The sequence below is a fragment of the Eptesicus fuscus genome, chromosome 4 (assembly GCF_027574615.1).
Source record: "Eptesicus fuscus isolate TK198812 chromosome 4, DD_ASM_mEF_20220401, whole genome shotgun sequence".
NCBI classification, from domain to species: Eukaryota; Metazoa; Chordata; class Mammalia; order Chiroptera; family Vespertilionidae; genus Eptesicus; species Eptesicus fuscus.
Genome location: NC_072476.1, coordinates 74,374,202 through 74,396,647, shown reverse-complemented (window position 1 = coordinate 74,396,647; position 22,446 = coordinate 74,374,202). Strand labels below are relative to the sequence as shown.

At 45.0% G+C, this 22,446-nt stretch overlaps 1 protein-coding gene across 1 annotated transcript in view; it reads left to right on the top strand.

Moving 5' to 3' along the window:
* Positions 1–22,446, top strand: part of ARHGEF28 (Rho guanine nucleotide exchange factor 28) — a 263,760-nt gene that overhangs the window by 116,685 nt on the left and 124,629 nt on the right. Inside the window, exons 6-9 of the mRNA XM_008161933.3 lie at positions 2,418–2,598; positions 5,799–5,871; positions 16,605–16,657; positions 17,235–17,295. Of these exons, the coding sequence (XP_008160155.3) occupies positions 2,418–2,598; positions 5,799–5,871; positions 16,605–16,657; positions 17,235–17,295 (368 nt within the window). The remainder of the gene's footprint in view (positions 1–2,417; positions 2,599–5,798; positions 5,872–16,604; positions 16,658–17,234; positions 17,296–22,446) is intronic.

The following is a 22,446-nucleotide window of genomic DNA, read 5'->3' as shown; positions in this document are numbered from 1 at the left end:
CAGGGACCCTGGGAGGGGCTGGGCGAGTCCTGCCACGCTCCCCCCCAGGGTGGCGATGGCCCCCAGATCCCCCCAGAGCACCTGGCTCGGCCGGACTCGCCCCCCCAGGGTGGCGATGGCCACCCGGGACCCCCGGTAGCGCTTGGCTCGGCCTGGCCACACCCCCGCAGGGTGGCGATGGCCGCCCGGGAACCCCGGCAGCGCCTGGCTCGGCCCCGACACCCCCCACAGGGTGGCGATCGCCTGGCTCAGACCGCACACGCCCCCGCAGGGTGGCGATTGCCTGGCTCGGGACCCCCGGCAGTGCCTGGCTCGGACCGGACACGCCCCCGCAGGGTGGGGATCGCCTGGCTCCGGACCCCCGGCAGCGCCTGGCTCGGACCGGACATGCCCCCCGGGTGGCGATCGCCGCCGCCCGGGACCCCCGGCAGCGCCTGGCTTGGACCGGACACGCCCCCCCGGGTGGCGATCGCCGCCCCGGACCCCCGGCAGCGCCTGGCTCAGACCGAACATGCCCCCCCGGGTGGCGATCGCCGCCCGGGACCCCCGGAACTAAGAGGATTGGGCGCCGCCATCTTGTTCTTCTCAATGGCTGGATAGGCCACCCAGAGTCCCGCCCCCAGCCTCTCGCAGGCCCAATCATGGGCATAGCGGAGGTGCGGTCAATTTGCATATTTCTCTATTATAAGGTAGGATGGACTTGTTTGGCTCATAGAACTCAATGTAATTAATTTATGGTTTTATGATACATGGATCTTTAAAAATATATATATTTTTATTGATCTCAGGAAGTGAAAGAGAGAGAGAGAGAGAGAGAGAGAGAGAGAGAGAGAGAGAGAGAGATATGATGAGAGAGAATCATTGATTGGCTGCCTCCTGCACCCCCTCACTGGGGATCAAACTCTCAACCTGAGCACATGCCCTGACTGGGAATCGAACCGTGACCTCCTGGTTCATAGGTCCATGCTCAACTACTGAGCCACACCGGTGGGCCATACATGGATCTTGGAGTAGAAGTCAGAGCTTTCTTTTTTGGTGTGTGTTTTTTCCCCTCTCATTTGGTCAAATGATCACCAACCAAGGAAAGAACCCATCCACAGAGGATTGCCCTTTTCTTTGCTCTACCACGACCCAGCAGGACGGCTTCCTTTGACTTAGTCACTGTTCCACTGAGATCCTGGAGGCTGACTTCTTCATCTTGTAGCTTTTATCTTCCTTCTGGGTCCAAGACCAGAAGATAGTATGTGTTTTAAAAGTTTACACCTCTACTAAATCCATTCGTGGGTGGAATTAGAAGCAGACTGACTTCAGCTAAATTTAGATCTTCCATTTTCTAAATTAATAGCAGTGATCTGATTGCTCAGGCTCAGAGCCCATAGTCCATTTGTCTCAGCGGCTTGTCATTGGAATAGGAAGTTGTTTCCTGGATGACTCTGGAGTCCCTGCCAGTTATTAGTGCCAAGAGGTTAGGAAGATGCCCCAAACCTTAGAGCCGAAGTGCTCCTTATGGATCTCTTTTTGTCACTCCCTATGATGGAGATAACATCTGTTGGATTGGAAGTACACTGCATTTCTGAAAGGCACATGTTCATGGACAGAATGAGGTCACGAAGAGGAAAGAGGCAGAGCACTAGTTCTGTGACGCAAGGAACCTGGGAGTGAGCTGCTGGGGTGTGTCATGCCGAGGGCTGTAAGCTGGGAGCCACTCACATGTTCCTCCTGAGGTTTCTTTCTTCTTTTTATCGCATGAGCTGATAAGCCATCCTGAATACTATGATACTACCCCAGGAAGCCTACATGTAGCCAATAAATGTGGAGCTGTTCTTAGCCAAAACAGAACAGAAAATAAGCAGATATTCAGGAATTTAGTTTGGGAATATTGTTCCTTTGTTTATGAGAGTGTATTCAAGAGTGAAATATGATCCAGTTTATGCATGTTTTCATTTGCATGAGAAAATGACTTACAACAGCAGGCCAGTGTGTTTGGAATATCTCACTGTTTGTAACATCCAAACCTTACCATGTTCCCTGGAGATCATATCTGTTTTCCACTGTAATCATCTAATAAAGTGGTGGCTGCCTGCTAATTTGTTCTACTTGTGGCCCCATTAAAGGGAGAGGCATCTTTTCAGATTGAAAGGAGAGTGAAATATTGAGGTAAAGTCAGTACTGTTTCATTATTTACATAAATCTTGAATGTATTATAATACATGTAAATGGCTTTTCAATTGATATCCCCTCTAGGTGGAAAAAGAAAGATGGCTTTATTAGAACCTGTTTACAGGACTTTATGTACTTGCTGTCCGCAGGTAGCTCTCGAGGGTCGTTTTGCCAGCTGGGTTTGTGATATCGGGGCAACGGGGTGTGGAGGCGGGCGCTTCCAAAGCTGTGCGTGGGTTTTGATTTGTGACGTTCAGCTTGCAGGGCAGCCGTTCCCTGGGCTTCTCCAGAGTGCAGCTCAGCGAAGAGGCCTTCCTGCAGTATATTCACGCGTCGGGAACGCTGACCCTGACGCTTCACCACACGGCCGAGCATTTGTTGGAGGCAGACATTAAACTCTTCAGGAAATACTTTTGGGATAGAGCCTTTCTCATCAAGGTTTGTGCCCGTTATTTAGTGGACAGTAACCCGCGCCTGGAGAGTGCGGGCAGCGCTCATTGTTTGGGGAATAGCATTTTTCTAACAGGAGCTTGAGGGGGGGGGCAGGGAATTGGAAACTATTACACAGTAGGATGAAGATTATTATATAATATTTCAGTGGTAGAAAATAGGAATTTAGTATTCTTGTTTCTTTTGCTTTTTATGAGCTCGCTTTGTCAATGGCGGACTTTAAAAATTCTAACTGGATATTATTAATGTATTGGTTATGCTATAATTCTTATCTAAAGCAGTTGCATTTAGGGTAATTTTACTTGTGTAATGTCTACTTGTGGGTGTCTTGTGGCTTAGGTGTAGTTGAGCATTTGTCTCAGGGTACAGGTTCTTCCTGAGAGGGGTCTCGTCACTTGAAACCAGTTCGTTTTCAGAGAAGTTTCCCCCCTCCTACAGGGCCCACACACAGCACTGAGTGCCATCATAGCATGCCCTTCTCAGGGTTTAAGATGTTTCATCTTCACTATTTTTATTTTTTTGGGTGGAATCTGGAAGAATATAAAGAATATTTACATCTCTTAATTATTATTAAGCAAAATGTTCTTTTGAGAAAAAGGGCTGAGTTAAGTCTAGTTGAGAGTGCTCAGGGGCATCAGGGCCCACCCACAGATCCCGTGACCCTGTGCTCTTAAGCACGTCCATTCATAAGGCTCGGGCTTCATGGCGTATAGACTTTACAGAGCACACAGTTCAGGAGACTGATCTTGTTACTTACCACAGTTCTTGACAAATGTTTGCTTCATAAAATAAAAGATTTAGCTCAAAACATTATCTCTAAAATACAGATTATTGTTGGCTTTTTCCATATAGGGTTTTGTTTAATCAACTAGAATGAAACATACTCTTCAGAGTATGAACTGCTTCCTTTTGTTGAAATTTGGTGTGTAATTTTCTGGCATATGGTGTTTCCTATTTTGCTTAAGGGGACTTGTCATTTAAAGATACTAAGCCTTCAGCCATCCCTGGGCTTCTCCCCCGGCACCCGGGTGTGGCTGTCCCTGGGGAGCGGCACTGCTCGAGATGCACTCTGCTCCATGAGGCCCTTCAGGGCGGAGCTCAGCACCATGTGTGTCCTCAGATGGCAGCACGGCACCTGGTGACACACTCCTGAGAAGCATGGAGCAAGCTCCGTGTACAGCAAACATCGCTGAACTTTCTCTGCATTATAAAATCCTCCAACTTCTTAGTTTGGGTTTGTGATTTCTCATAACGCATTTGAGATAACACTGATCACCTTGGGGAAGATTTAGGAGGAGTAAATGTAGATGCTTCAATAGTCTTTCACAGTGGACTTTACAATAACAAAGACCAGATGGAAATTGCTTTCCAGTTACTTGGAGATTTTCACTTCATGAAAAACACTGAGAAAGTTTGTTTATGACATAATGCTGATAAAAGAATGAGTTATAATGGAATGGCCTTTTGTTCCAGGTCTTAGCACCCCTCTTTTCCTTCCTACCCCAAGTGGTGTGGCTGGGTAGTGAGTGGGGAGACTGGGAGGGAGCAAGGCTGAGATTCTTTAGAACATCCAAGGGCAGTAATTCTACCCTGCCCACCAAATTTTTTATGGGATTATTGAATCTAATTTTTTTTGTGGCATGTACTTCTTACTTGATTAGATGTTATTTTAAACGTGAGCAGGTGGTAATTGTTATATAGTTTATCCACGCCAAAGCTTTACACTTTGGGTAACAAATATGAGATTATGCATTATTATAAGTATTCATGCTTTCTTAAGTTCTAGATTTCTAAAAGTCTATTTTTAATATGTTTTTGTTGATTTTAGAGAGGAATAGAGAGAGACATCTATGATAGAGACACATTGATCAGCTGCCTCCTGCATTTCCCGCCCTCCCCCTCCCCCCCCACCAGGGATCTAGCCTGAAACCCAGGCATGTGCCCTGACTGGCAATCAAACTGGGGACCTCTTGGTTCATGCACTGATGCTCAACCATTGAGCCACACCAGCCAGGCTAAAAGTCTCTTTTTATATCTGACTTGATCTGAGGGGCTAAATTCATCCTTGGTGAACCACAGTATTGCTAAGGAGGCAACTTCAGTCTCAGGGTTTGGGTATTGCACAGTTATCTGCAGCTTCCAGAACAATGGCAAAACCTTGCTGCGGAAAACTATGTTTGCTGTGCCACGTCCAAGAGCTGTTCGGCTGACCCTACTCAGAGCCACACTTGTTCAGAGTTGTAAAGGATTCGTGTCCTCACATCCTATTACAGCTGGCACTGGTGGACTGGAAATTTGTAATGGATATTAAATGTTAGACAATGACAGGTTGGTGCTACATAGCCAAACTGTGAAGGGAGATATTAGATAATTAAATACTAGGCAAAGCTTAGCTATGTCTTTTACTCCAGTTTTAGTTCTCTCCCTGTAGTGGCATTTTGTCCATCAGAATGCTGAGAAATGATACACTTAATGTCATGCCAAGGGGTTGCAGGCATCTGTGTCTGTTGTAGGGTTGTCTAAGTTTGCCCATGTGTTCAATTTGGAACATGTGTTGAGGCAGTCTTGGGTTGTTTTACCATTTGATTCATTAACACATAATTCTGTTTTTCTTCACATTTTCAGTGGCCGTGGGAAATCCATCTCAATAGAAAATACAGAGGGCTCCAAAGAGGGCAGCTTCTCTGTAAGGTTCACAAACTTAGTCTCAGCCAGGGACAACCTGCACCTGTGTGTGACAGCTTGCAGCCCAAGGACCACGCTCAGCCATGTTGTCATGAGGGCTGTGGTCCTCTCCCATCATCTGGGCCCCAGAGATCCCTGTGTCTTAGGGTGTGGATGGGGGTTGGTTTACGTGGGCAGATGCATAAAACAGTGGCCATTCTTTCTGGTTTCAAGATTTTCTGTTCTCCGTCCCCCTTCTTGGTTCACGTATCACGTTCCTAGAACCTTGTTGTGACCTGGGGAAGCAGGAGAGGATTAGTTTCAGGGACAGTTTTGGCCCATGCCTCCAGGTTCCCCCTACATCTCTCACCGTCTTCCTGGGGTGCTGCCTATCTTTCCCGACCTCCCAGACCATGCCTCTGGGCTGTCCCTGCTCTGAGGTCCTTGAATGTGATTTTTATCTCTTAGTTGCAGATTTGAAGTCTCAGTTGGTAACCAGTGATTTTTTTCTCTTGCTTCCTTAGACTCTTGAAGAGCAAGAAACCAGGCCAGAAGAAAGATCAGATATGCCCTCCAGTGCTGCAGAAACCGAAGAAGGTATGCATGCTCCTTCTCTCCCTTCCCCCGCCTCTCCTCCCCCCCCCTCCCCCCGGGAGCTCAGAAAGTGCACAAGACTACCCGGCTCCCTGGGCTTGAAGTGCACAGTGAAGAAGAGACAGGACCAGGGGGATCAGAGGCAAGGTCAGGGTTATGGGCTTCAACGTGGCCCCTGGGTCCTCTGACAGCATCCCATGAAATACACTGTTTTCCCACTTCTGTTTAACAATTAGCATCTACTGAGTGCTGTTTGCCAGGTCCTGGGCCAGGTCCTCCCACACTCCTGACCTTCAGGGCACTCTCCTGACACACCCATTATCCCCCCCCACTTTCAAGTTCGGTTTGTTCATCCCATTCAGTCCTTCATCACTCGCTTGTTTCACATTGTGGAGCCTCTACTCTGTGCTGGGTAATGAGTCTTGAAGAAGATGGAGGCCGTGAAGGTATCTTTGTTGTCACAAGTGTTGTGGGCAGCACCCCTGGCATGTAGAAGTAAGGGGCGGGACCGCGGGATGTTGTGAGGGTACGCACAGCCCTGCCCGGCCTGGGTTGTCCTGCCCCATGGTTCACAGTCCTGAGGGACCTTCAGAGACTGAAGCTACAAATCTACTCGAGGTGGGAGTCCTGGCAGGAGGTATAATTTTTGCAACACATCGTCACTCCTCTTTTCCATGTCACAACACATGGAATCATGTTGATGCTGCGCTTGTGCGTAGCACCCAGCTCATTTGCCAGGATGTGGTACTTTCTTATTTTCTCCAACTAAGAAGTTGACCTGGGCGAGCAATCTCTACCTCAATTCAGGTTCTTTCCTCTTTACATCCAATATGTCTGATCTGTTAGCGAGTCCTGGTAATAAACACAAGTTGTGATTCTAGGGAACATTCTCAGCTCTATCATTGAATATTCCCATACTTGTTATATGGAATGGATTCTGACTTTTTTATTGTTGTTTTTGTTTTATTTTCTAAAACAGTAGTTCCAAGAATCTGACTACATCACTATGTCTTCTAGGGTAGTTAGGGCAAAGGTTTTGTAGATTGAAATACGTATTATCTTTTATCAATTTCCTTTTGCTTTATATGTTAGAGTATTGTTTTCATTTTTTGAAATTATATGTGAGGATAGGGTTATTATTTGGGTACATTATCTTGTAAATCCAGGATAGTGGAGGGGGCATTACAAATGATCTGTTCATGTAAAGGGGCAACACATCGTCACTCCTCTTTTCCATGTTGTAACACATGGAATCCTATTGATGCCTCTCAGTCTGAGAGGGCTGAGAGCCAGATGCTGGGGTAAGGAAGAGAAAATACGACGGGATCCTTGTCCCTAAGCCACCAATTGTTGACTGCTGGTTTATACCTTTGATTCTTCTTGTAATAGGCAACACAGAATAGTTGCATTCCAGGTATTTGTCAGGCAGTATAATCTTAAACTCTTTGACCCCATGTTGAGTAAAACTTCGTCTTGGAGAAGGAAAGTGTGTGGCATACTGTTGGATGCCTGTGTGGCCCGCTCACATTGCACACACTCCTGGGTTAAGCTCACCAGCTGAGCTTCCTACCCAGCTGCACCCATGTGGGCCCCTTGGAAGTGCCCTCACTGTTCTCTCCTGCGGGTGATGTGCTGGCCACACTGAGGGAGCTGCCCCTTGCCCGGCCTGCCCAAGGCGGTGGTGGGTAACTTCACACTTTCGTTGGGAGACCTGTAGGGGAAACCTCTTCTGGTCTCATGTCAGGAATGCTGGCTTCTTCTGAGCATTTGGCTGGCTTTACTGCTCTAACTGTAACGGATCAGGTTTCTTGCTTGTAGTTGGCTGATAAAAAGTTGGAGCTTAGTTTCTGGCCAGCCAGTTTCAAATGTGTAGGGTACTGCTAGATGCATTTTTGCATTACCGTTATTTCTTAAGCCCTCACCCTTATATTTCCTTAAGCCATTCTTAATAGCTTATGTTCTGAAAGTGCAGAATTAAAATCATTGCCTTGAGCTGTGATACATGGCTTTCTTATTGTGATTTTTTTTAAGTCAACTTCTGATTTTTAATAAATGTCTTTTGTCTTTTTATTCCCCTGTAATACACCATTGAACGAATTGAGAACAAAAATAAGGTCTAAATATGTACTTAAATTCTAAGTTCTTGCCCTTACAGGGTGAACAATTTGAGATTGGGGCAGGAAAACAAGCTGTCCCAGCAAATTATGATAAGTGCTACGGGAGTAATGTGGCTCTAGCACTAGGAGAACTCTGTGGAGTGTGATGGAAAGCATCCTGGAGAAGGTGGCCCTGGAGCTGTGATCTAATAGAGGAGAAATATATGCAATACAGAGTCCTGAGCCAGTTTATGCATGATGCATTGGCGGGGGGGGGGGGGCAGGTGCAGGTCGTTTTACAGTCCTGGAGTATGGTGTGTGTGTGTGTGTGTGTGTGTGTGTGTGTGTGTGTGTGAGAGAGAGAGAGAGAGAGAGAGAGAGAGAGAGAGAGAGGCCAGGAATACAGGCTTGAGATAGAGGCAGGTCAGCAGGACTTGTACAGGCAAGGAACTGGAAATCTACCCTGACAGGGAAGCTGTTTGAAGGAACCGAGATTAGATTATTATTTTAGAAAGGTCACTGTGAGAGTATAGAGAATGGATCAGAGAGGCCAGGGAGCTGCTGAAAGTAATGCAGAAGAAGGTCAGCATCATAGCAGTGGGATGAGTTTGAAGAGGTGGGGACAGCTGGGTTCTGTCCTGAAGGTGTTGTATGTCACATGGGTGTCACGGTGAGGGGAAAAAGGCAATTCCTGGGTGGATGGGCCTTACAGGAAGCAGGATCATGGCAAAAATGTACTCAGTTTTAGGTTGAGGTCGATGGGCCTAGGGGACGGACAAGTTAATACATACCTGGCTGTTAATACATACCTAGTTGGACTGCAGTCACTCAACCGAAAAGAAAAATAATTTGGATAGGTACTCAAGTCCTCTGACTTCAAACAATGTGTGTATTTTATAGATCCTTTAGACAATGCTTTTATCTGTATATGCTTGTTGGACATTAGAAACTGTATGCACATCCCAGCAGAGGGCAGTATTCAACTAAAGTGAAAATATTCAATTAGTTTTTTTGTCCATTCATAACCCTGGAAGTGACTCAACTGGAAGAACAAAACATTCTGAGCATAAGAGCTTGCTTTTTACCACCTTTAAACTTCAGAAGCAAACTTTCCCTTTGACATCTACTAAAATATTCTTTTTAAAAAATATTTTATTGATTTTTTTACAGAGAGGAAGGGTGAGGGATAGAGTGTTAGAAACATCGATGAGAAAGAAACATCGATGAGAAAGAAACATCGATCAGCTGCCTCCTGCACGCCCCCTACTGGGGATGTGCCTGCAACCAAGGTACATGCCCTTGACTGGAATTGAACCTGGGACCCTTCATTCCGCAGGCTGACGCTCTATCCACTGAGCCAAACCGGTCAGGGCTAAAATATTCTTAATAGCTTATGTTTTTCTGTTTCTCCTGCTGCAGTGGATAGAGGGGGATGCTCTAAGCTTGTAGCTGCCATTAATGAAAAGACTATAATAACTCTAGCCTAGAAATTTACTGCTCTGTTCCTGTTAGTGTGATACATGGCTTTCTTATTGTCTCTGAACCAATTATGTTCCATAATTTCATGATTGTAACTGCACTTCCAGAATGATGGGAAGTTATTCCAAATGAATTAAATGGCCCAAAGTTCATCTCATTTTTAATATGCTGGGATGAATAAGCTAATTATTATTAATTAATATTAACACTAAATTTATTAGTATTTATTAATCTCCCAACTGACTCTGTTTTGTCCCTTGCATTTTTTTGGTCCTTATTTTGTGCGTTACTATCCTACACTAGGATTTCCAAAGAACATTATACAGAACACTAATCTTGGAAGATGTTCTGAAAAATAAGGATTCTTTGACCAGATAAGTAAAAAATTCTGTATATGAGTCCTATGTTGGAGATTGAGAATACATTTAATGTTTTGTAGGTTCTAGTAAGTCTTGCAGTCAAGAAGCTGGTGTAATCCTGTTTAACCTAGCAGTTCTCTACATTGGTCATGAAAGAATCTCCTTTTCTCAGTTCTCAGCATCTCATGGAAGTGGTCTGGGGAAGGTAGTTTAGGAATGTTGCTTCCTCATCTTTACTGATCCTGTCCTTTCTAGACCTTATTTCCTCCTTTTTCACTGTCACGTGGGTTCTCTCCATCCATTTGTATAGTGATGCTCACGCTGGGACCGGGGCAAGGGACTGACTACTCATGGTCATGCTGAGTTTCCAGATCCCCCATGCCTCGCCACACAATTTTTATGTTGTTTGGGAAGCTATCATGCCTAGAGTCTTTGGGGCCTTAAAACAAAGAGAACCATTGCAATACCATTGACCATTCTGTAAATCCATTTTCTTTTTTATTCTTTTGTAGTTTTTAAAACTCCTTGCGTGATTTGCTGTCTTAACCTTTGTGTCACTGGTTTTGTACTTTGTTGGCTTCTCCCCATTAATTATCTTCCACATTCTCATTAACAACAACAACAAAAAAAAAAACAATAACAGGGGGTAAGGGTTGGAACATGAGTTCCAGGCACAAAGGAGAGAAGGTGAGGTCCTTTCCTTCAGGGCTGAGGCAGCAGCTGCAAGCAGGCTCGGAGGGATTTCCTCCTCGTGATCCCCTGCGGAAGGTGGGAGAGGCCATGGACCCAAACGTAAGGCACAGACTAGCGGACACATGGGAGTCCTGTAGGCTCATTTACTTGTCCATTCAATAAACATTCACTGAGTGCCCACTTTGTGCCAGGCACTGTTCTAAGCACTGGTGATGTAACAGTAACCAGAAAGGCAAAGAGGAAAAACCCTGATCTCAAGGAGTTGGCTGCCATTTAATTTCACTCAAGCATCTGTTGTGTGTCGGGCACTGTTCTACGTGCTGGGGCTTCAGCTGTGAGCTGAACATGGAACACACATTCCAGTGGCTATAGAGAGGGATATCTCTGGGGGCCAGGAGCCAGTTTTCCCCATTTTATACATGAGGAGGTGTAGCACAGAGAGGTCACATAACTTGTCTGAGGGCCCACAGCTTGCCCAAGCAGTCAGAACTCACTGCACTGTAGAATACCCACCACCCTTCTAGAACAGAACATTGACCTATTTAGCCTTTGGACTGGTGGTCTAGGGTTCTCACCGGCATTTGTGTGATGGAAAGTGCAGAATTAAAATCATTGCCTTGAATGAGCTGCCTTCCACAGGGCTGGCCTGTCTCACAAAGCTCTTGGGATGGGAGAGTTGGGATTCACAGGCACAGACACGTCTTGATGACACACAGCAGCAGGCGGACTGCTAACAACCTCAGCTCTGCCACGGACTCCCTTCCGAGCTTATGCAAGTGACCTCGTTGTGCTTTCTTTTGTGGAAAATGGTGGCGTGGGAGTGTCAGTTAATACTTCATTCATAGCAAGACTTAAATGAGAAAATAAAGATGGAGCACCTTGACCCATCTCTGACAACTGGTCGACTCTTGGTCATTATGAGTTTGAGCTAGACCACGTGGCTAGGGTGGACTCAGTGGTGTATCCACAAAACAGAATAGTATTTAGTGATAAAAAGGAATGAAGTGAAAGACAAGTGTCACATGATCTCACTCATATGTGGACTCTAATGAACAAAATAAACTGATGAACAAAATAGATTCAGAGACTTAGAAGCATGGAACAGACTGATGAATTTCAGAGGGAAGATAGGGTGGGTGGGGAGAGACTAACTGGGAAACATACAAACATATATACATAGCCCATGGACACAGACATGGTGAAGGCCTGGGAGGGGTGGGTGCGGGGTAGAGAGGTCATTGGGGAAAAAAAGGGGGACATCTGTAATACTTTCAATAATAAAGATAAATTTAAGAAAAAGGAGCAAAGTACTGATACATCGCAACATGAATGAACCTTGAACACATGATGCTACAGGAAAGAGGCCACTAACAAAAGGCTGCATATTGTGATTCCATTTATATAAAATATCCAGAATAGGCAAACCCCTCAGGATGGAACATAGACTACTGGTTGCCCAGGATTTGGTGAGAGTGGGGAGGTTGAGGATAAATGGGTAGTGAGTGATAATAGGTACCGGGTTTCAAGTTGGGGTGATGAAAAGGTTCCAGAATTGATTGTGGTGATGATTGCACAACTTTAATATATTAAATATCACTGAATTATAGCCTTTACATGGGTGAATAATATAGTATTGAATTATATCTCAATAAAGCTGTGACAAAATATATGTCTGGAGAGGAGTATATACTAAAACATTAACAGTGATTTTATTGATTACTTTTTCATAGTTCCTTTCAAAGTTTCTTAGTTTTTATTTTTGCTCAAAAGTGTCACAAATTATTTTTAAAAACTGTATTTCAAAAAAGATGGCTTAAATTCCTTCTGAAAGAATGCAGAGTACAAATATAAAAATGGTATTGTAAAGGAACATGCTTTTGAGTTGCTGAGGAGCAAGAATTTCTTCTCTCACCTGGACACGCTCTCCCGGCTGCAGATGCTGCAGGCAGTGGGGGCCTGGTTCGCTTGTTGAACTAAATGGAATGTTGAGGGCTGTGGACTGACAGGGCTCACGTAAATATTTCTATAGATAAATGCCTCAGTGTTTTTCCCAGTCCATGCTTATTCTTATCAGTATTCCCACTTTTAGGGGATAAAACCCCCGCATAATTGGGATACTGAAACAGAAGGTCAAGGTGTTGTAGCCTCTGAATTAATAGTGGTGGATAGTTTCTCACATTTGTTCCCTTCATCATTTTGAATCTCTGGCAGTTGTGACTAGGACATGTACACTAGGCTAAAACATTAAAGTGACACGTGGACGTGAAGTCGTTATAAGTGAAACACAAGTGCATGACGAGAGGAAAGCGCAGACTGGGTCTGACAGAGGTGGAGGGGTGGGAGGAAGCAAGGGGAAAAGCACTCATCGGTCTGATCCAGTTTGGAGCTGTATCAAAATAGTGCTAGTATTGGAAGTGTGTGAAGGAATAACTCAGAAACCAAGCAGCCTTCTTTCCCTGGCTCACCCCCAGGTTACCTAACCACCTACCACATCTCATTGGCTGCTTTGGGCTACCAGATCCAGGTGGAGGAGGGAAGCACTTATTCAGTATCTGTAGTGCGCCCTGCAATCTGCTTGGCTCTGGGGATCCGGGTATTGGGCCCAAATCGATTTGGACCCAGCCTTTTGGGGACTCATCGTCTATTGGGAGAAAAGGATTCAGTGAGAGACTATGAACCACCCTAAGGGTTCCTGTGGGCATTTGTGGGGCGAGTAGAGCAAGCTGAGAGCAAGGCCCTTGTTTCCAGTTGCGCTTTGATGCTGCCTTGCAAACCTAATCCAGTTGTGCACTTGACCGTGGACAGTTGAACCTGAGGGTAGGGATGAAACAACAGTAGTTGTCTGGCTGGCTCTGATCATGATTCTTCTTGCCTCCTTCCTAGGGGAGGAGTCAGATGGCACAGCAAATGGTATTTAAAGGAGAATACCGTGCATTCTAAATTTTCAATGTAAGCTTTTTCTTTGCTTAAGTCTAGCCTGGTTGGCCCCATTTTTCAAAAGGAGACAGGCTTGTGCACGGAGTTCAGATCTATTAGGCTAATCTGTTTCTTAAGACACTGATATAAATCTTACAGCTACTTAACCCTGTTTTGAAAACCCTGTTTGCTGGTGCAGTGTCACTGGTAAACATGATTATTAGAGATTATTTCTTGTTCCATTGCAGTTTGGCAATAAAAAAGGTAGTTTATGAAGTTGATAAGTCTGATTTACTAGTAGAGGGGGTAATTCTGACTTCTGGGTGGGCCTGGAAAGCAAGATTAATACGTCTTTAAAACAGAATAGCTTGGAGTTACTGATATCATTATCTGCTGAAGGTTGCTATAGCAATGAGTGGTTTGATTGCACAGTGCAGTTGGTGGTACAGTGGGTGAGTGTAAAAGGATCTGAGTAATTTAGCAGAAACTCTCCTGGAGCAATTTAATTAAACCCCAGTAGAATGAGTGCCAAGTTCTTTGAAAGCTCTAAGATGCAGTTCTGTATAGACCTAGATTAATTAATGGTACATTATTATCCTGAATTTACACTGTCACAAATATCTTAATGATTTTAGGATGAAGGTTTTATAACTTTGCAAATTATCTTTTAAATGATGGAATACAAATTTTATGAAGACTTGTCTATTTTAATATAGTTTTTTAAAAAAATTAAACAAAATTACATTAGACTACAAGGAAAAAAATGTAGGCTGGCCATGAACAAAACCTAGCTTTTTGGGAGGAGCTGGGGTGTGAACATACTACCAGGGTGAACACATTCTTTTTTGTTGCCTGCTGGACTACTAGACGACAGAGCCTTCTTCATTAGCAATCTTGAATAAAATGTGCACTGTTCTTCTGAATCACTAGTGTTGGTATAGAATTCTTTAGAAATGCAGAATCATCATAATTTAAGATCATATGGTCTGAAATGGCTTTAAAGGAATAGTCTATCAAGGACAAAATAAAAACGTGTGTGACTCTTGATATCTGTGCAGACGTGTCTGTTGAAATGTTGGTTCTGGTTACCCTCCCCTTCATTTTTAATGCATTGGTGATAACTTTCCCGCTTGCCTAATTTTTAGGGTTTGTGTATACATGTTTCAGAAACAAACAAACCCAACTATGTTACTATAATGTGGTAAACAACATAGTGGGTGCTTCACATCAGCTTTGTGCATCTGTGCAGTGGGATGAAAAGCTTTGGACATAGGCCCTTACACAGCAGGCTTTTGAAGTGTGAAGTTGGCCCAGTTGACACACATATTGCTGTCCATGCTGCCCTGCCGATGTTACTCTGCTGCCACCTAGAGGCCTTGTGTGGAGTGTGCATTTAAAGGTAGGCAGGATGCCGGGGGAACTAAAGCTGCCTGGGCTGTGTGTCAGCTGCCGCTTTGTCCTTATTCCCTGTTGAGGTCAGTTGACATGACCACACAAAATTGAGGCTCTTGCTTTTTCATTTTTCCTTGTAGAGCTGATGTGCACTATGAATTCAAGAACAGTACACTATTGTGGAGTGTTAATATCTTACAACTTGGTTGACAAAAAGCGAATTCAAAGTTTTTGTGATGTAGATCGTTAAAAACCCCTCACGCCAGTGAGAAAGTTGACTGCTCTGCTTCATCCTTGCCTTGAGGTGTAAACGAATCCCTTATACCAGTGATGGGCAACCTTTTGAGCTTGGTGTGTCAAACTTCGCCAAAAAAACTGAGCATCACTCGGGTAGTGTGTCACTTTGAGGAAAAAACTAACTCCAAGGCTCTAGTCGCAAATGTTTCATCCTCAGGAGCAGCAAATGTTTCATCCTCGGCATGCGGCCGCGTGTCATCAGAAATGGCTACGCGTGTCAGTGCTGACACGCGTGTCATAGGTTCGCCATCACTGCCTTATACATTTCTAAGCAGACACACGGAAGAAAACTCACAACATGTTGCCAGGCAGTGAGAAGAGCTTGAAAAAGCCCACGCGGAGGCCTGAGGCCCGCGGTGACTTAAATGAATAAGTGTGGCAGGGTCTACTTAATGGACCTGCTGGGAAAAGCAGTGGCGTTTCCCCAGAATGAGCTCCAAGCAGGGCCATGGGGGCAGGGGAGCTGAGGAGCCCAGAGGAAGGCCTTGGGGCCCACAATGTTGTGTATTAATACAAATTCGGAGCAAAGATTCTTAGCCATCTGCCCTTTTATTTTCCCTGGGCCCAAACCGGCTGTTGGTGGTTATTGAACGACAGTGGCCCTTGTTTACTGGCAACTGAGTGTTTGGGAAGAGAACCAATCAGTCAAGGCACAGAGAAAAATACCCGCTAAGTGAACCTTCCTGAACATCCCAGAACATCCTGAGCACCGATATTTCCAGGAAAGCCTTTATTCAGAGAGGGGGCACCGGCATGCCTGCGGCTTGTCAGTGCTGAGCCTGCCACCGTCCGGGGCCGAGCCGAAGGGCTGTGCTGGCGTTCTCGACTTTCCCCGGTGCCCCAGGAAAGGCCAGCCTGCATCTAGAATGAATGGTGCTCTTTTGAAACATGAAATCTCTGGTGTTTGAGGAAATAGGTGTACGGGATTTCCTCAGGTGGGTACAAGTCTTGGCCTTAGAATCTGTGCTCTTTTGAAGAGCCTTCCGTTAGTGAGCAGCCTTCCTCCTGTATCAAGGGCATTGATTTACTTAATGACCATTGTTTCCCCTTCAGGATTTCCTGTGAGAGCTCCTGGGCTTGTTTACATCTTGGTCCACACAGATAATCCCAGAGTGTGGCCAGTAAGGTTATGAGATACTCTGCTCTGCGGACAGTTGATTTTTAAGAAGCTTAATCTAAAAACCTGGTTTCATGCAGACAGTTCCTGGGCAGTTCATTTATATTCTTCATCTAGTTTCTTTCTTTCTTTCTTTCTTCCTTCCTTCCTTCCTTCCTTCCTTCCTTCCTTCCTTCCTTCCTTCCTCCTCTCCTCTCCTCTCCTCTCCTCTCCTCTCCTCTCCTCTCCTCTCCTCTCCTCTCCTCTCCTCTCCTCTCCTCTCCTCTCCTCTCCTCTCCTCTCTCTCTCCCCTCCCCACCCCTCCCCCCCCCCCCTCTCTCTCTCTCTTTAAAAAGAAAACTAAAAGCTTTCCTCAGCAGATCCTGATGAGAATTATTCCTTCTGCAGAAGTTAAGAATTTGGTGTCCAGTAGATCATCACCTGAACAGGAGGATGGAAAGGTAAGGACTCCCTGGCCCCCCCCCCTTTTTTTTTCTCGGTGCTGCGCCCCAGAGTTGAAGTAGAAGTGAAGATCCGGTGGTAGTAATTGGTTTACAAACCCCCAAGAAAAAAACCAACATACAATAAACACTCAAGGATGTGCCCCATGCCACGTTCAGAATAACTTGAAATTCAGTTTTCTTGATCGAATTTTCCATCTCTACTGTTTATGACCATACCTAGCTATCTTTCTAGTAGTATATGCAAGATGACATAACACACTTTTCCAACACAAACTTGTACTTCAGGACTGATAACCAGCCGTGTGCCGGTAGTGCGCTTGCTAGAGTAAACCTGGGAGAGATTCTTGGAGCAAAAGAAACTATGGAGAGCTTGCAGGCAGGTTTCAGCTTGGGACAGGTTTGTCTCGTATTTTTAGCTCTTAAACACTATCAGTTAAGGACAAGACTAGTTTTCTGTTTGGTGTGCATGTAACATGTCTTTACTGGTGTCCTCTGAGGTTGTTTTTCTAGTTTACAAAAACAAGGAAACATTAATATGGCATTAAAAACACACACCTGACTTTATCTCTTCCAGGGCGTGAAAAGCCTGGTGGTTCAACTGAGTGAGCGTGAAGACCAGGACAGTCCAGATGTGGGTAGGTTCCAAAATATTGCTTCCCCTTGCGCCCATGGGGCAGCACAGTCCCAGGTGGATGGAGACAAGAAGGAAATGTATTAAAAAAAAGAAAGTCTTCCTTCCTGGGAACCTTGTCTGTTTCTTGAAACCCACTCAGATCCATTTTCTTTGCAGCGTTAGTGATGCAATGACCTCAGAGGTTGAGTCTCCATTTATAATGTAAAAAGCAAAACAAAGCAATGAAGGCCTTTCCTGAGCTGTTTCGCTCTGAGCCAGCTGGGGCTGGGGACTTGTCCTATGTTACCTTGTTAGGCACAGCCCTCAAGTGAAGCGACTCCCCTCGTGGAGAGTGCCTCGTGGAATTGGGACTGATAACTTCCTGCCTCCTGGCCCTGGAATCCCCACGCTGACCACTATTTCATTTTGATACCTAGTGTGGCCCCTTGGAGCTGAGCGGATAGGATCGTACCCCTGGCCTCCTTCAAAGGCCCCGGGAGGCCCCTGGACAAGGTGAAGGTGGTTCTTCCTGTGGGCCTGGAAAGTCTCATCGGCTCACACGAGTGCTGGTTCATAGTGCCCTGAGGGCTCCTCTGCAAAGCTCTTCCCTAGACGTTTTCTAATTCTTCAGGACTAATCCAGGCCCAGAGTCCTCTTTTGAGGTACAGCCTGATGAAGCTGTTGGGTTTGAGGACATACATAGGCTGGGCAGAGGCCTCGCCTGGCCACCTGGCTGGTCTTTGAAGGCCTCTGCGCTAAGTGGAAAGCAGATTAGCACTAACTTTCCTCGGTGGTGTCTTCAGGCTCAGCACAGCTGAGGCAGTTCACATACCTGGAAAGCACAAGGGCCAGGCAGTCTTGGGAGTTGCAGAGGTGAGGCGGCGGCGGTGGTGGCGCAATGCTCAGGCTGGTGTGAAATCGGGAAAACCAAGACGATGCCCAGGGTGGCCCTGCAGAGCCTAGTGGTCGGGGTGCTCCCTGGAGGCCAATGGGGCGTTATGGGCACATTTGGCAGCTACTCGACAAAGCAGTGACAACAGTTGGGAAATCATGAAGAATGAAGCCGGGCGGGCGGGGAGGAAGCACCCTCAGGGGTGGTTGGCTGTGCTGCTGGTAGCTTGGCCACGAGCCAGCAGTGATTTGCTGGATCTCCTTGCGTGTGGAGCTCCTGAAATTGGAACAGACACTTAGACCATCCCCAGCAACCCACACACCTTTAATATTTCTGCTATATAAGGTAAGAGGAGTAATTGACTTCTGGAAGGGGGAAGATGAGAGATGCAAGCCGGCATGTCCGTCGGGATGGCTGCTGTGGCCACGAAAGCCGGGAGCGTGGCCCTAGCTCATGCATACAGGACGTCACATCCACCCAGTGCATCACACTCCCAGGAATGTTAGCTCCGAAGAATGTTTACCAAGGCAGATTGCTGGTGGGGAGGAGTGTTGGCTGGTAAAAGTATAAAATACCAGGATTATTTTAATTTTAGGCTTTGAAAACTCACTTCGTTCTCAAACGGGCATACTTGCTGGGTAAAGAAGACACGTGTTAAGGAAATTGTGGTAGCCTGACCTAATCCGGGTGTTTTGTCAGTAACATCATTGTATCTGAGGAGGATTGTAGGGAAGGATTTGAGAGAGAACCATGTGTGACATCAACCCGGTGATTTATGAAAGGGTTGTGAACGATTGTGCCTCGTGCTTACATTTGCTTTTTGTTAACTTAAACTTTTTTTGGATTAAAAAAAGTTGCCTGACTTTATGCAAAGAAAATGATAATAGATTTTAAAAGAACCTTCTGACTCAGAGAAGGGGGCAGCCAGCAGTGAGCAATATAGTCAGATGCCAAGCTGGAGTCTGCAGCTGAAAACCGCTTTTCCTCAAGGCCATTTTCAGCGTGCTTTGCTGTTTCATATGTGCGTATGTTCTGCTCAGTCTCTAGGGAAGGGCTGATACGTGTGGGGTCGAGGTATGTCTTTGCTGGCTTGTACTATTGAAAATGATGTGAGTTTAGTGTGATCTCATAGACTACATCAGTGCTGCTGTGATAGAACTCTGTGACGATGGACATGTTGTGAATCTGCACTATTCAGCATGGTCGCCAACAGCCACATCTGTTTCTAGAATGTGTGATGTGTAACTAGTGTGACTGAGGAATTGACTTTTAAACTTTATTTAATTTATTGCTCTGGGAGTTGACTTTGTATTGTTGTTGTTAACCCATCAGAGCATCAGGAATCATACTGGCCATTAGTTATCCACCGAGAATATTGATTTGAGGGTTAATGTCGAGTAGATAGCAGTTAGTAAGCTCTTCAGAACCAGTGCCCTCAGCCACCTCCTCGAGAAGTGATAATAGGATTCCATTTATGGTGAGTCAGCAGTGATGGGCCGCTCTCTGTGGATGCTGTAAGGGCCTGGTGTTTTGCTTAGAAGGGAGGGCTGGGACCTGACTCCATTGCAGTGGAGAGTGGGACGCCCCAGTGGTTCTTTCACATTGTTGGCAGGTAGAATGAGAGGAGAGGGCAGAGCATTTGGAGGAAATGGAAAAAGAGAAGGTAGGTGAAATGGATCGATACAGAAATTAAGAAGGAAGGAGGAAGGGTCCAGTTAGTCCCTGATAGAAGTGTAGAAGTATGGGGCTAAAAATGATTAAACACTAGAGGCTCAGTAGTGGGCAGCGGCAAATGCTGTGCCCAGGAGAAGGGAAGTGAGCATCTGGCAGGAACAAGTAGACTGCCTGTGGGAACACAGTAAGATGGCCACGCTTTGGCTGCCCTATGGGATTCCCAACTGCAGAGATGCACTAGCTGTAAACAGCTTGATTAGCTGCTCTTTGCAAACTCTACTTTTAAAAGGTTGAATCTGAAAAATTAAAACCATGGTTAGAATTCAGATGTCCAAGTCACAGTTGAGTTCGTGCTGAGGACTGTGACACAAGAGCGCCGGTATCTCAGGTGAATTGCAGAAGCTCCTGGAAGGTGACACCCCTGCTCTCCCAGCAAGTGATATTCCAGAGTGTGAGTAGGTTGTGTGTGACAGCCAGATGTGGTGACACGCATACCGAAGCTGATTTTCTTGCAGTAATTTATCAGCCATGGCTGCATTGGATTAAAGATTATTTGAAACTTACTTGGCTAAAATTGTACATTGTGTGACTGTTGGATAGGGGAGAAAGAGAGGATTTGGTGAAACTGACTTACTCAAACAAGAACTATGTAAGCATGTTGTAACTTTCCTTGTGGGGGGATGATGGAAGGCAGTTAGGGAGAGACCAGGGGAGATGGCGTTGTTTGGCATCATCTGTTTTGCTTGGGCCGTCCCAGTACCTTGAGGCTCTGGGCATGAAGCAGTGCCGTGTCTGCTGTTCCAGGTTTGGCTGGCACACGGTGGGCTTGGCATACGTGCCAGAGAAGATTTTAAATATAACATCTTGCTAAATAGCTTTTGCTGAAAAATTATTGTTTTTTAAAATCATAGTAGGAAAATGAGAAATTTTAGAATGAGTAGAAAAAAATGAAAAACATCCCTATAATTTTCCCACTCCCAAGGAGCTACTCTTAAATTTTGGTATATTTCCTACCAGTATTTTTTCCTGTTTACATAGTTATGATCATGTAAACAGTAGAATTTTGTGTCCTGCTTTATTCATTAAACTGCATATACCACAAGTATGCTCCATTTCAGAAGGTAGCTTAAACCGATTCTCATTATTTCCTACAAAAAAATAGGGATTATTTTTCCAAGAAGAAAGGGAAAATGTCATAGAGACTCCTGAGAAGTATATTATTTGATTTTAAGGAGTGGCTTGTTAGTAGGTGCTGAGGCTCGAATCTCAATTATTCTTAACACTTTGGGTCACTTCATTGCTCTTGCTGTTTGTTACTGATACATGATCTGAGAAAAAGCAAGCCTCTCAGTGGGTGTTGAGACTGGGAGGGTGGGCATGAGGGAGAAAGATGAACCAAAGTGGGATGTGGGAGGAAACCCTGACTTGATTGCCCAAAGCCCATCCAGACCAATTGGGAAGAGAAGGAAGCAGAAACAGACAGAAGCAAACGTTAGGATGCGAGGTGCTTCAGATTGCTCAACCTGAATGACGCAGACTTCTGTTACTGCAGACAAGACCAAGGAGAAACAAAGGCCCCGCACAGGAAGCTCAGGAAGGCGCCAGCATAAGGGAATCTGGAAGGAAATGATTGGAAGATCCAAAGAAACAGTGCCTCTAGTGCTAGTTTGGCAAACCTTCAATCAAGTAGGACTAATTAGATTAATATTTCTTTTCTTCTTATGTTAACTAAAAGTTTGGGAATGAAAGTAATGCTGTTAAGCTATAAAAACTTACAAAACTGTATTTTTAAATTGTTTGTGAGAATACAGTTTTGCAAATGTTCCCAACAAGATCTTAAGTGTGATCTTAAGATCTAGGACCCATGTCAGTGGGAGCTGGTCCTCTATTGGCTATTATTATTTTTTATTTTTTATTTATTTTTCTAGGTGAAAAGTACAGAAACTTTGTTGCAAGCAGACACCTCTAAAACCTAGTTCTAAATTCTAAGCCTAGGACTCTGTCCCTCCTGGACAGACAGAGGGGCCCCTGAGAAGGGTGGCCGCTGCTTTCTGTCTTGAGGCATTCAATCGGCTGCAGTTCTTTGTCTGAACCTGACCTTTTCTTATTAGTCCTTTTGCTACATTGAGTTAGTTTTCAAAGCTCAAAACCCACGTGGTGTCCCCCACTTCTCTCCCTCTTACCTTGTTGGTTGGAGTCACTTTTGATTTATCTTATAGCTCTCCCAGTGGTGTTGGCAGAGAAAGCCTTATAGCCCTCCCAGCTACTCAGGTCAGGGCTACTTTTGGCCTAACTTATGGTCACTTTAATTGCTCAGGCCCGAGATACCCCTGTCTGTTTTTGGTTTATCTCTGTCTTAATTGCATAGGCTAGATATATTTATATTTTATTGGATATTATTTGAAAACACAACTCTATCTATGTTGAGATCTCAAGAATGTTGCATGAACCATAAAAAAAAAAATGTAAAAAAAGGAGAGGAAACTTTAGCAAAGTTCCTACCCTTCAGAAAATAAGTTTTCAAGCCAAATGTTTGGCTAATGTCTCTTTTTTCTTTTTTTTTGAAATTTGACAATACTCTTTATTGTAAATTCCATATAGCCAGTT